Below are 15,282 nucleotides of genomic sequence, written 5' to 3'. Positions count from 1 at the left end.
GATTTTTATCTCAAGCATCGGGACCTAAAAAAATCGCATCGATCGCATCGCATGCAACCAAATCGCATGCGATGCGATCGACGCGATTTTTACATTGGAATCAATGTAAAATGGTCCCTGAGACCCAATTTTACATTGGGTCCAATGTTAAAAAAAAACCGAAACCCCAATTTTAATTGCATACCCCCCTCATGGGTGAAATGCCCCCCATTGTTAACGCCACCCCACGATGAACGTCCTCCGACCTTTTCATACCCCCACTATGCACGTCGGCGTGGAGTTGATTCTATATAGTGTGGCGAGCGCAGCGAGCCACCTAGCCCGAAGTGTAGCGAGCGGACGCGTAATACTTGTGAAGTAATGCGCGTCCCCTCGCGGGGCTCGCTGCGCTCGTCACGCTTCGGGCTCGGTGGCTCGCTGCGCTCGCCACACTATATAAAATCAGCTCCATGCCGACGTGGATAGTGGGGGTATGAAAAGGTCAGAGGACACGTACCGCCGCCTCTCGCGGGCTCGCTGCGCTCGCCACGCTTCGGGTTGGCATTGATAGTGGGGTGGCATTAACAATGGAGGGGCATTTAACATTGTCATTACCCATCAGGTTGGGTATATTGAAAATCGGGTCTGGGTGGGCATTTAACATTGAAATCGCATCGCATGCCATTATAATGGCATGCGATGAGACGCAATATTAAAATTGTACACTCATCCCGGGAAAAGCCTCAAATCGGGTCCATCGCATGCCATCGCATCCCTTAATTAGTGGTATGCGATGCGACGTGACGGGCGCCGTGATAATACACAAGTACCCAAAAAAAATCACACCTTCTTCGGAAAGAAAAATGAAAAAAAACTTTTCGACCTTTTTCGTGTCAACCTTGTGTGTGTGTGTCAATGTTGACACCTGTCGACATGACAATGTAACGCATATCTTTGGGACAGACTCATTGTAACTACCCTAGCAGCTGTGTTTATGTGACAGTGTGCTCTGTGCTGTAGATCATGGGTTGTATAGCTTTTTACAGAGTACCAGTAGTATTACTGTCAGTGTTAAAGATCACTAAACAAGCTACTAGCACCATTGGGAATGACTGGGATCAGAGCCTGAGGGCGGGGCAAGGCTGAGTGACAGGTTACCGCAGCAGAAACCAAGGAGGTGGCGGGGCACCGGCTCTGACGCTGTTACAAGGGGCGGGGTCTCTGCTGGAACACCCCACGTACTGACGTCATCACTGTGCTTCTGCCTTCTGCGGACAGTGACAGACAGCAAGGTGACCGGAGAGGTAAGCTGCGGCGTGGAAGCCGGTGACCGGGGCTGTACGGGGCACGGTCACTGTATGGAGCGGCTGTTATAGTCACTGGGCTGTAGTACGGGGTATTCCCACACATTGTCATCAGTCTCACAGCCGGGGTAGGGTGACCCTTGTCTTCCCATCATGCGTAGCGCGCAGCCACCACTGTGCCCTACCAGCTGCCTGCAGGGTTTATTACCCAAACACCTCCAGTGCCTAAGCCATGCATTTCAATCCTCGGTTCTCAAGTTTTAGTGACATCTAGTGTGACTTGAGGATTGAGGTTAGGGATGCCGGCATCAGCCCCTCCTCTCCAGCCTCTGTGCCCCTTTCTCCTCCAGCCTCTGTGCCCCTTTTCTCCTCCAGCCTCTGTTACCCTTTTCCCCTCCAGCCTCTGTGCCCCTTTTCCCCTCCAGCCTCTGTGCCCCTTTTCCCCTCCAGCCTCTGTGCCCCTTTTCCCCTCCAGCCTCTGTGCCCCTTGCCTCTCCTCGTCTGCCTCTCCTCAATCCAGATTCGGCCCCCTCCCGGTGGCAGGGAATAGGGTCACATGCAATACATCACATGTGAAACGACCACATGCCCACTGGGGATCGGATGGTCCTACACTGCTCCAAAAAGTCAGAGCAGTGTAGGGCCACCTTAAGTGTGCCTTGAGGACCGCGGTTGGGAATGCCTGCATTACACCATCTGTGCTGCCCTAATAGTAACAAAGTTCCATATTAATAATATTATGCTTTTAAGAATCTTCAGCTTCTGATGTCAGCTGCCTGTACCACCCATTCATGTTGTAAGCTGCTTTAAAAATTGTCTTACCTTTTGGCTCCTCCTTACATGATGGTCTAGAACAGTGGTTCCCAACCCTGGTCCTCAAGTACCCCCAACAGTGCATGTTTTGCAGGTCTCCACACAGAATCACAAGTAACATAATTAGCTCCACCTGTGGATCTTTTAAAATGTGTCTGAATAATGAGTGCACCTGCTGGGTAACCTGTAAAATGTGCATTGTTGGGGGTACTTGAGGACCAGGGTTGGGAACCACTGGTCTAGAACTTTTATTGTATCAGTAAAGTTTTTGCGTCTCCTATATGCTAGAGTAGTACTAATTAATTGGCTGGTCCAATAAGCAGAAGAATGCGGGTTATCAGTTTGGCAGGATATCGGTGCTATCTCATGAGTCACTTCATGACCATTCCGAATACGTTCCATTCTTGTGAGTATTGGTTCAGAGTTAATTCTTTTATTTCTACCCTTTTTGACTTTGGCTCTAGGTGAGGTTCAGGTACAACCATGGTTCTCCAGCATCTCTTCCGCTTCTCCTCCATCCTCCGGTCTGCAATCTCCATTCATTTGAGGAGAAACATTGGGATGACAGCCATAGCTTTCAACAAGACCAAGGAGTTAGACCCCATCCAGAAACTCTTTGTGGATAAGATCCAAGACTACAAGGCAAAGAGCAAGTAAGTTAATGTCACCAGCTTTAACTCTGAAATATGATTTTGTTCCAGTTTGCTAACTCTAGTATATAAAGATCAACTGCTTTATATAGTTTTATAAGCTGGAGCTGTTCTTTCTATTGCAGTCCTATATAGCACTGAAACTGGAACTCCGATACCAACTTGGGTCAAATACCCCCCTCCACTTCCCCCTACAAAACACCCATACTGATCTACACCATTTGGGGTGGACCGGACCTGCCGACGCTAATGTGGGGGGCAGGCCAGGCATCTACAGCGGTGCTGGGCTTCCCCCATATGCACTGGTTAATGTGACTAGATGCTGATCTGATTTTCCCCAGGGTGGACGACTTTCCAAATAAGGATGCTATTAAAAGCCGTCTACTCTGTCGCTCATATGCTGATGATACCGGCAGATCAGGGGCTGGGCCAGTGATTTATGCGGGAGAACGCATCAGCGCCCACCGCTCATCGCTGCCACGTACACACTGGATGGCTTTTGAACCGAAAGCAGCTCAAACCGCAAAACTGAACTGCTTTCCGCTCAGTCACCCAGTGTGTGCGGGGCTTTACTGGAAATACAGTCCTGTAGCTTCTGCTGCCGTCTCTTTAATTTCTGCTATATTATACAACATTCATCTGTTGCAGGCAATCTGGCGGCATAGTCGGTGACTCTCCGGCTTACCAGAAAGAGCTCAATGAAGACCTAAACAAGCTGCAGAGGTTATTCGGAGGAGGAGACTTGGAAAAGTTTCCAGAGTTCAAGTTTGAAGGTTAATAGTTTCAAATTGTGTGTGTGTGTGTGTGTGTGTGTGTATACAGATTTGTACGGACACATTGGCCTCAATCACCCTGAACAGCCCCTCCCTGCACGTCAGGCCACTTGGCTGCTTTGAGCAGTATTCAATTTGACTGGGCTATGGTATCGTGACTTTTGCTTGCTTCCATCCATCCAAATCAAATGGGACCGTTCCCGCCACACCCATTCACTTGGCCTCAATTTACTAATCATTGCTTTTGATAGATAAATTTGAAGGGTTTGGACTTGACAGACATTTTTTGACAACACTCTTTCCAGCTGACAATATGTTGGTGGTTAAAGGCAATACAGATTATTATTGCTACATTTTATTTATAAATCTCCACAAGTGGTTGGCAGCGCCATACATAGGGCACACATTAAAGCAATACAGGGTACACAGACCTTGACATTACAACTGCAATCAAGCACCTGTACCAATCAGCAGCACAATACGGCTGATCTGTAGGGAAGCAGAGGAGTTGTGCGTCTACTACCAGGGTTATCGTTGGAAGAGATGAACGATTACGAGTGAGAAGAGATGCGGGTATAAATCGTAGCACAATTGAAATGTGAGAACAGAGGTTTTTGTTGGGAGCCAATTGACCTACCAGTATATTTTTGGATTGTGGGAGGAAACCGGAGTACCCGGTGGAAACCCACGCAATCATGGGGAGAATGTACAAACTTCGCACAGTTAGAGCCATAGTGGGAATCGAACACATGACCCTAGTGCTGTGAGGCAGTAATGCTAACCATTACACCATCCGTACTGCCCCGAATTAGCCACCCACTAATGACCGACAGAACCACACCCCCTTCAAAAAATGTCCGCCACCTTGGAGGAGACCTACACTAGAGCTCCAGCTGACTGTCCCTATTTCTGGTGTGTGTGTGTGGGGGGAGTGATTAATTCAGAAGCTCACATACATACATACATACATACATACATACTTGCGTATGTAACCTATTTTGTTTGCAGTGATGCCCAGTAAGCGGCGATGGACATGCACTAGGTGCCTGGGTCTACATGCAGATATTGTACTACATCTTAGGCCTGACTCACCCAACATGTACGCTTGGTTACATAGCCAGCAGTAATATCAGTGTGCACTTTATCAACTGATGTCTGGTGCAAAACATCCATAGAACGGACACACACACACCTCTCTAATATGCAAAGGAGGTCATTCTGGTTGACTCGCAAAGCTGGGAATTTCGCAGCTTTGCAAGCCAGCTAAACGCCTCCCGATCGCATGGCAAACGTCCCCACGCGCATGTGAATGGTTGTTGTGCATAAACATCCAATCACAGCCTTACGCGCGGGGCCAAAATCATTTGATGGTCGTCGACACTTGCAACAAAGTCTCTCTCTGGTGACTCCTCCCCCCCCCCCCCATCCCGCACTGCTCTGTGCGATGGGTTCGGCAGTTATGCAAGTTGTTGCGTCGCAGCAGAGCCTGCACATGTGCAGAAACAAAGCCTCGCTTCCCCCTCGTGTGAACGAACTAGAATGTCCTCCAAAGTCCGCAGTACACCTAGATCATGATTCAGACTTGATCGCTGCTATGCAAATCTTAGGAGCCCAGCAAACAGCCAGCTACCCGAGAACAAAAACCCACCCCCTGTCCATGGATGCAGATGCCATTGCAGCCTTGTGAAGAGGGTGAAATGCATAAATGGGGAAAAAATCCTATAAAATCCATGGGATCATGAAAAAAAACAAAAACACAAATGCTCTGAAACCATTGATTTTCAATTTTTGTGATTTAAAAAGTGATCTGGTCGACATGCACTAGGTAGACCTTGACCAAAGGTCGACACAAGAAAAAAGTAGATATGCCAAAGGTTGACACAAGATTTTCATGGTTTTTTATTAACTGACTTGTTCTTATGTTACGATCGAAGCGAGCATATAGGGAGATTATAGCAGTATGCCGAGGGGGCGCGTTACACTAATATGTCCACATAGACACAAAAATCTTATGTCGATCTATTGTCAATGTCGACTTGCATGACGACCTTTTTCATGTGTCCTATTACCCATCGACCAATAGCGCACATCCTGAAACTGACTACACAATATAATGTTTCTGCGATAATTTACAGCAGTAATAAAATATGGGAGGAAAAAATGTTTAATTCTTCTTTTTTCTTCTTTTTTTTTTTTTTTTTTTAAATCTAATTGCCCTGATTTGTAGCAGTGGTTGTAACCAATAATTTTGCACCCTGTTATTGAATAAGCCCTACAGAGCTCACTGTGAATGATGTCACAACAGGATGAACAATGCCTGTTAATATGAATGTGATTAGAGGAGCCATGAGACGTAGTGTGGGTGCAGTATTATTATAGTATAGTAGTTTAATCCTCACCTCATTACAAGTTCAGGTTACACCTCCCAAGATCTCCTGACAATGCAACAATGTATATGAAATGCAGAGCCTTGCTTTAAGAGCTGACAATCTAGGTAATGTCTTTTTCTTTCTTTCAGAACCCAACCTGGAGGATGTTCAGAAATGAAGTTATTTTAGACTGATGTGCTAATGCCGCCTGTCTTGGCTGTGTTACTAGTAAATTAATAAACCAATGGTGATTTTCAGAGTGTGGTTTCTGTGTTTGCTGTGAAATCTTGTGTCCACACACTGACATATACAGACATGCTGCTTATACTTTGCTCCGAGGTGGCAAATCTCCAGGGAACCCGAAGCAGGTGATTAGGAATTTTGCTTTCAATAGCCGGTTTGGATATTGGTGCGAGGGGACAATAAACGGAACAAGGCTGTAGGTGAAATATTATTACACACATAATAATGTTTATAAATAAATGAAAGAAGACACCAATTTCGTGTGTTTTGGGCTGTCTGGGGTCCCTGGAAACAAAACTCTATCTTAATACGTAATCTAGCAATGTAACCATCTTTGCAGATGACACAAAATTGAACAGTTATTACAACAGAGGATGTCGCCGCGCTTCAAAATGATCTTGACAAAAAAGTGGAAGATGAGGTTCAATGTGGATAAATGGAAGGTTATGCACCTTGGGAGACATAACCAGTGTGCTAGTTATAACCTATGCGGGGAGGTATTGGGTAATTCAGTACTTGAAAAGGACCTAGGAGTCCAAATAGATAACAAACTGGGATGTAGTGCTCAATGTCACATGGGGGTTATTCTAGTTCACTCTTTCTGACAAAATCCTTCTTAGATGGACAAAACCATGTGCACTGTAGGGGGGGGGGCAGATGTAAAATGTGCAGAGAGAACTAGATTTGGGTGAATTATTTTGTTTCTGTGCAGGGTAAATACTGAATACTTTATTTTTACACTGCAATATAAATCTCACTTTGAAGAAAAACCCCACCCAAATCTAATTCTCTCTGCACAAGTAACATCTGCAGTGCACATGGTTTTGTCAATCTAAGAAGGATTTTGTCAGAAAGAGTGAACTAGAATAAGGCCCAAATCAACAAAAAAGGCCAGCAGAATTCTAGCATGTATTAAAAGGCGCATGGAAACTAGGGACTCAAAAGTAATTATGCCTCTGTATAAAGCATTGGTGAGACCTCACCTTGAATACGGAGTGCAGTTCTGGGCCCCACACTATAAAAAGGACATCATAGAATTAGAAAAAACCCCAAAGAAGAGCAACTAAGCTTATTAGGGGAATGGAGAATTTAAGCTACGAGGAGAGATTGAACAATTTTGGACTATTTACACTAGAGAAGAGATGTTTAAGGGGGGACATGCTCAACATGTACAAATATATCAGGAGCCAATATAAGGAACTGTCATGCGCCCTTTTTACTGCTAGAAAGGTTTCTAGGACATGAGGGCACGAGTTCCAGTCAAACTGTGGAACTCTCCTCCTGGAGAGGTGGTGTTGGCAGACGCTATATATACGTTTAAAATAAGATTGGATAAACATTTATTGCTTAAAAACATCCAAGGGTGGGGGCGTGGCTTGGACGAGTGCATGAGCGGTAGCAGAGGAAGGGAGCTCCGTCCAAAATCCTGAAAAAAAATCCTATTTAAGCGGACACAGGCATCCCTAACTGGACTGCGCCTGCCTTCCCTTCGGCGCTGATTATAGCAGGCTACTTTGGACACCTGTCAAGTGCCCGGAGCGGCCGCGGTGAGACCCCCGGCTCGCTGGCCGCTACCTACTTCACGCTGCTGCGGGACCTGGTGCCATCTTGGAGTGATTCTCCGGCTGCTCTCCTGCCCTCCGTCTGCGCCGATCGCGGTGAGCTGCTGTTGGTCTCTGGCGGGTGGATGGTGGGACCTCTGTTCTGATCCCCGCTGAAGGCCTGATTCGATTGTGCTCGTGACCGGGCGCCATTTTGTAGGAGAACCTCACCGGCCAATCCTCCACTAGACCTGGTTCACAGAGCTGCACCTGCCTTTGAACGCAGGCCTCCTTTCCTGGCACACTGAATCTCTATATCTCATACCTTTATGGTGGCATGCTAGCCGCTGCCAGCTTGCAGCTATTGTACTTCAGTGTTTTAGTCTACCTGCTGTGCTGTCACTCTTGCACAGGGTCACATTACTTGGGCCATGGGGAGCCCTCTCCAACAGATTCTCTGTGCCACATCCGCCTCGACTCAGAGACTCCTCAAAATATTTGATGATCCACCGGTGCATGCTGCTTCTTCAGGTTGTCACTGTGGTCGGTGCAGTGAGGGAGACCTGCAGGTTATACACCCAAAGTCTGCCTCTGTAGACCTGAAAACACCAGCTTCTGACCATGCTCCTTTGATGCCTATGCCTATGTTTGAAGCTAAATCCTTTTGTTACTACACTCCTGGATGTTATGCTATTACAGTTCTTTTCAAAAATACCACCCTGAGTTTATTGATTGCACCAAACCTGCACAATGTGCTCAATACAAGTGTCGGATGCTCCCTTGCTTATACCTGTGCAAATTGGGCCATTACTGACTTTATGACATCCTCCTTTAGTGATGCGGACCATAACTTTAAGCTCCTTTTTGACTACTTTTGGGTGTTTGATGGAGGGACTACTATTTTTGGGACTATTTGTCTTTGCCTGGCCATACATGCTCTAATGTTCTAATGCTTTTTCTGTAATATGTGACCGTTATATACTACATGTTGCAGAGGGTACTTGTTTAAGCCTAACTATGGCGATTGCCATGTTACTCCTGTTTGTTGGAGCAACTAACATGCATCTGATGGTAAACTAGGTATAGTTTTAAATAACCTGTTCAAATTATCCTTTTACAACAATATGTCTTTCGCACTATATTTCTATAACTCCTTTGCCCCTGGCGGTCCATACGGCAATTATTCTTCAGTTAGGTGGGGGTGGGGGGGTTGGGAGGAATAAACTAGGTTTTGGTATAGGTTAGCTTGAAATGTGTTATTGATATCCTGTCTTTGAGATTTTATTAGATTTTGGCTAAGACCACTAGTTTATCTCCTTCTATAGTTTAATAGGTTCTCCCTCCGATACGACTCAAAAAGTTAATAATCTAGAAGGGGGAGGGGGGGAGCCTGCTTAGGTTAGCATAGTTTAGGGGGAATAAGATTTGAGGGATCCAAGTACGCCTGAGTTGGGGGTGGGTTGTACAGGGTGGGGGGTTATGTGAGGGTTTATTTTGGGCAATTGTTTGGGGATGGTTTGTTTTGGGGGTTATTTTCTCATGGTAGACCTCACTATTTTCTTTGTCCCATGACTCGATGTGTTGCTATCTTATTCGTTTTTACCTATACTTGCTTAGTATGCTTTGATACACGGACGATATCTGCTTCTGTACCTATTGTTTATGAGATCCATCCGGTCTGAATGGCGCCTTCTACTGGGTGGATTGTTGAAATATCCGTAATTGTACCAATTGTCATCTCAGTTTGTGTATCATTGCAACGTGCTGGAAGGTTTTGCATCGATTGTTTTTGACAAGTCTACCTTACTGTTTTTTTGTTTTTGTTTTTATTGTAAAACCCAATAAAAATTACTGAATTAAAAAACATCCAAGGGTACAAATAAGAATCATAATCTGTCTTTAATAATTTTAGAACATAATATACAACAAGGGATAAACTATTAAAACATAGGTTGAACTAGATGGACGCAAGTCTTTATTCAGCCTCACCTACTATGTAACTATGTAACTATGTAACTATGTATACCTCCAGCTCCCCCTGAAACATCCAGTGCTGCTACCCACACAGGGCATTCAGTGCTACAGCTGTTACCTTCACAAATATCAACTGTGTGGATCACCGGGTATGGATCATTGGATAGACACCAACTAGGTCGACAAGCATTAGGTTAACAGGGTCATTAAGACGACACAAGAATTATGGACACTGAAACGTAGCACCACATCCCCTCACATGGCTCGCTGCGCTCCCAATGCTCCGGGCACGGTACTCAATACGCTCGGCACACTATATTATTCTCCCACCATGCCCTAGGGGTGGCCAACCGGTCAGAGGTAAAGAGCCGAAAAATTTCTGTAGCCAACAACATGCACGTGCCTTCGACGCGCGTGCCAAAAAAGGGGCATGGTCTATTTGGACCCCTTGGGTGGGTGTGATACATATATGCCTCCAATAGTGCAGTGCCATATATACATATGCCCCCAATAGTGCCAGATACACATGCCCCCACGGTGCCATAAACTGCTATGCCCCCAATAGTGCCAGATACACATATGCCCCCACGGTGCCATAAACTGCTATGCCCCCACAGTGCCAAAAAGCTGGTATGCCCCCACAGTGCCACAACTGCTATGCCCCCAAAGTGCTAATTTCCCAGCAGCAGCACTCATCGTTGTTGCTGCTGCTGCCGGGCGTGGAGAGGACAGTCTGGTGTTCCCCTGCAGTCCTGTCATGTCACTGAGGGGAGGAGAGCACAGCACACCGCGTGTCTCCTTCCCTCCCTCACTTCCCTGTGACTGGGCCGTCCACCAATCAAAGCTTGCAGGCCGGCTCCTGATTGGCTGCCGGCCCGCGAACTCTGATTGGCGGATGACCCAGTCACAAGGATGCACAGTGAGGGGTAGGAGAGATAAGCGATGCGCGCTCTCCTCCCCTCAGAAGGAGAAGGGATTCGAGGAACCGGCAGCAGGTGATAGGGACGGTGGGCGGCGGGCAGCAGTGGGAGCAGGAGCCGCACTTTAACAGGGGGAGAGCCACATGCGGCTCTAGAGCCACAGGTTGGCCACCCCTGCCCTAGTGGATGGTAGAGCATGAAATACCGCCTGTCAGCTAAAAAAAAAAACATGTGGACCTAACCCATGTCGACCTAGTGACCGGATCACTGGGCGCTGTCAAAGCGGCTGTTCACGAGAGGGGTGTCAAACCTCTTGTGGTGGGTACACATGGTGAAATATCCACTATTCTCCTATTTGATTTTGCTTATAAACTCAAAATCGAGTTAAAAATGACCCTGATTCAACGCGTGTTAACTGCCCTCGATGCCGATTCATTCCCGATGCGCAGCCCCCACGGCTCAGGGATCCATCGCAGAAATAGTATTGCCTGGGAAATCTATCCCTGCATCAAACTGGAAGATCGAAGGCCGTGTAATGCGGCTCTATGCAGCATCCCTCCTGTTCCATTCTGGCGCCCGTCGCTATTGAATTGGTATCAACGGGTGCCGGGACCGAACACAGGGTCAAAACCAGTGCAGTCTTCAGCGCCCCCGCCCCCCCCAATGTGTTTAAGGGAACCCCCCCCCCTCAGTGCAGCCCGTTCCTCCTGGCAGTACTGTATGGTACCTCCTGCTGCTTATAAGAAAAGTGACTTTCGGAAAATGGCTGCCCCCATACGAAAGACAGTTTTTTTAAACAGGTTTTCCTATGGGGCAGCCATGTTCCGAAAGTCACTTTTTTTTTTTTATAAGCGCATCTGTCCATACAGTAGTGCCGGGATCTGCAATGGGAGGTACCGGCTGCACGGAAGGGGGGTTCTTAAACACATTGCAGGGTGGGGTCGGGTTTTTTTCTTATACACATTGCGGGGTGAGGGGGGTCGGGGGACGGGCTCCAGTGCTATGAATATTTAATGAGCGCTCATTAAATATTCACTGTGCTTTACAATCTATATTCCCTACCACATGTACACACACACACAGACATTCTAGGGTTAATTTTTGTTGGAAGCCAATTAACCTATCTGTATATTTTTGGATTGTGGGAGAAAACCGGAGTACCCGGAGGAAACCCACGCAATCACGGAGAGAATATACAAACTCCGCACAATTAGAGCCATGGTGGGGATCGAACCCATGACCTCAGCGCTGTGAGGCAGTAATGCTGACCATTACACCATCCGTGATGCCCCATACATGCACATATAATTACATCCATTTTTGTTTATTTTAGCCTTATCTGTGCCACTGTGTGTACCCCATATCAATGTTATGCCACCAACTGTAATGTACCCTCCTAATATCCTTTCCTGACTAAACCTGCTCCTCTGTTTCAGCCGTGTCTGCTTCCATTTAGGGCTTTATTTAGTGCAGGGCCCTCCCTACGCTTTTTTTTTTTGCATGCCTAAATTAATTTGGACCATATACCTTGTAGGCTTTTTTTTTTTTAGTTCTGGTAGGAAAACTGGAGCATATAGTGCAAATATATGTAGAACATTCAAACTTCACACGTGTGCTGTCCTGTTAGGGATTAAACCTATGGCCCAGTTGAGTTTGAAGAATCGTCCCATTAGTATTGCTGTTGCAATGCCAGTTCTGGCCAGCAGGTGGCATCAGAATACCAGTCCATGTTCGATGGCTTCTGTTTTTTTATTTTGTCTCATAAGTATTTTTATAGTTACAGATAACATTGTTTGGAGAAGAGATTCATTTGATTTTCTTGTGGCCCAAAACATTTTATTTCTCCTCCAGTGGCCCCCTATTATTGTGGTCTATGATTTAACTTGATAGTTTGATAAAACATGATTAATTTAAATTGTCAGAAGAAGCTTAAATGTATTTTGTAGAGTCTGACTCCACTATTATGTCTTGAAAGTAGTGAACAGGACGGCATCATTTACGTTTCCCCATCTGTACACTACGTGTTATTATTTATTTTTAAGCTTATATGGCGTTGTGAGTAATCATTTATTGTTTAGAAAAGTTTGTGACATTATACAGCCATTGGGTAATCAACCTCCGGCCTCAGTTTTGTTCAATCACAGTTGTTGCAATTGTAAAGGGGTATGGGGGTGTCCTGTCTGGGGGGGCTGCCTGTGACAGCTGTCAGTAGGGAGAGGAGGAGGAGGGTGAAAGCCTCCCTGTATGGTACAGGCATGAAGCAAAAAATGGAATGGTCCGGACCACACGGGGAGGCTGTAATCTCCCCTACTGGACTAAGGAAACACCAGACCCGGACCAGACCCTGGAACTGGGGGTGTCCTGTCCGGGGGATGCCTGTGATAGCTTTCACCAGGGACATGGGGAAGGGGAGATTACAGCCTCCCTGTGTAGTCCAGACCGTTCCAAGTTTTGCTACATGCCCTGACCATACAGGGAGGCTTTATTCTCTCCGTCTGCCTCTCCCTGTTGACCACCATCACAAGCACAGCCCCCCCCCCCCCCCCCCTTCACGGCAGGACACACCCGGACCGGACACTACAAGCTCCGGAATGCAGAGTTTGGTGTCCGATCTGGCATTCCGGGGTCTTGTCCGGCTCCTTGTCCGGGTCTGGTATTTACTTAGTCCCATTGTAAATCAAGAGTCTGATGCACTATATAATAAACTGTTAATAAATACACACTGCTCAAAAAAATAAAGGGAACACTAAAACAACACAATGTAACTCCAAGTCAATCACACTTCTGTGAAATCACACTGTCCACTAGGAAGCAACACTGATTGCCAATCAATTTCTCATGCTGTTGTGCAAATGGAATAGACAACAGGTGGAAGTTATAGGCAATTAGCAAGACACCCCCAATAAAGCAGTATTTCTGCAGGGGGTGACCACAGACCACTTCTCACCTCCTATGCTTTCTGGCTGATGTTTTGGTCACCTGAAAGCTGGCGGTGCTTTCACTCTAGTGGTAACATGAGACGGAGTCTACAGCCCACACAAGTGGCTCAGGTAGTGCAGCTCATCCAGGATGGCACATCAATGAGAGCTGTGGCAAGAAGGTTTGCTGTGTCTGTCAGCGTAGTGTCCAAAGCATGGAAGCGCTACCAGGAGACAGGACAGTGCATCAGGAGATGTGGAGGAGGCCGTAGGAGGGCAACAACCCAGCAGCAGGACCCCTACCTCTGCCTTTGTGCAAGGAGGAACAGGAGGAGCACTGCTAAAGCCCTGCAAAATGACCTCCAGCAGGCCACAAATGTGCATGTGTCTACTCAAACGGTCAGAAACAGACTCCATGAGGGTGGTATGAGGGCCCGACGTCCACAGGTGGGGGTTGTGCTTACAGCCCAACACCGTGCAGGACGTTTGACATTTGCTACAGAACACCAAGATTGGCAAATTCGCCACTGGCGCCCTGTGCTCTTCACAGATGAAAGCAGGTTCACACTGAGCACGTGACACAGTCTGGAGACGCCAAGGAGAACGTTCTGTTGCCTGCAACATCCTCCAGCATGACCGGTTTGGCAGTGGGTCAGTAATGGTGTGGGGTGGCATTTCTTTGGGGGACCGCATAGCCCTCCATATGCTCGCCAGAGGTAGCCTGACTGCCATTAGGTATCGAGATGAGATCCTCAGATCACTTGTGAGACCATATGCTGGTGCGGTTGGCCCTGGGTAATGCTAGACAATGCTAGACCTCATGTGGCTGGAGTGTGTCAGCAGTTCCTGCAAGACGAAGGCATTGATGCTATGGACTGGCCCGCCTGTTCCCCAGACCTGAATCCAATTGAGCACATCTGGGTCATCGTGTCTCTCTCCACCCACCAACACCATGTTGCACCACAGACTGTCCAGGAGTTGGCGGATACTTTAGTCCAATCATACTTGCCTACTTTTGAAAACTAGTTTCAGGGAGATTATAGTTGGTAGTAGAATATTGCACAGCGCCCCATTGAGGGGCATGTCATGCTCCACCCAAAGGGCGTGTCTAGTTCCATATATGGAGAGATTGTGAAAAGAGATTGTGAATGTGACACCTAGAAGCGTGGGTGTGTACTGCTACATCTGAGAGGAATCTTTTAAAATGACTTATATCCAAATGTAGATGAGCCCCAAAGCAGTTAGTAAGAGATACTATACTTGGTAAAGTGCTGGGAAATAGTGCTGATGATTCAATGTAAATGTATCTATCTCTCATTCCTTTTTTCCCCAAAAATGTAACAGTGCCATGTGGGCTAGGTAAAATGAGGGAGATTGCTAGACTAATGAGGGAGAGAGGGAGATTGCTGTTATTTCAGGGAGTCTCCTGCAGAATGCAGGAGGGTAGGCAACTATGAGTCCAGGTCTGGGAGGAGATCCCTCAGGAGACCATCCGCCACCTCATCAGGAGCATGCCCAGGAGGTCATACAGGCACATGGAGGCCACACGCTACTGAGCCTCATTTTGACTTGTTTTAAGGACAAAGTTGGATCAGCCTGTAGTTTGTTTTTCCACTTTAATTTTGAGTGGGATTCAAAATCCAGACCTCCATGGGTTAATAAATTTGATTTCAATTGATCATTTTTGTGTGATTTTGTTGTCAGCACATTCAACTATGTAAAGAACAAAGTATTTAATAAGAATATTTCATTCATTTCAGATCTAGGATGTGTTATGTTAGTGTTCGCTTTATTTTTT

The 15,282-nt window shown here is 46.6% G+C and overlaps 1 protein-coding gene across 1 annotated transcript; it reads left to right on the top strand.

Moving 5' to 3' along the window:
- Positions 1-1,139: 1,139 nt before the first annotated feature.
- ATP5PF (ATP synthase peripheral stalk subunit F6) lies at positions 1,140-6,145 on the top strand. The gene is made up of 4 exons (XM_083171884.1): positions 1,140-1,283; positions 2,561-2,749; positions 3,395-3,519; positions 6,038-6,145. Exons 2-4 carry the CDS (start codon positions 2,580-2,582, stop codon positions 6,064-6,066), a joined length of 324 nt encoding a protein of 107 aa, XP_083028010.1. The 5' UTR covers positions 1,140-1,283; positions 2,561-2,579; the 3' UTR covers positions 6,067-6,145.
- The last annotated feature ends 9,137 nt before the right edge of the window (positions 6,146-15,282 follow it).

Source organism: Crinia signifera, chromosome 2 (genome assembly GCF_055691185.1).
Source record: "Crinia signifera chromosome 2, ASM5569118v1, whole genome shotgun sequence".
NCBI lineage: Eukaryota > Metazoa > Chordata > Amphibia > Anura > Myobatrachidae > Crinia > Crinia signifera.
Note: the sequence above shows the minus strand (reverse complement) of the source record. Positions and strands in the feature narration are given on the sequence as shown.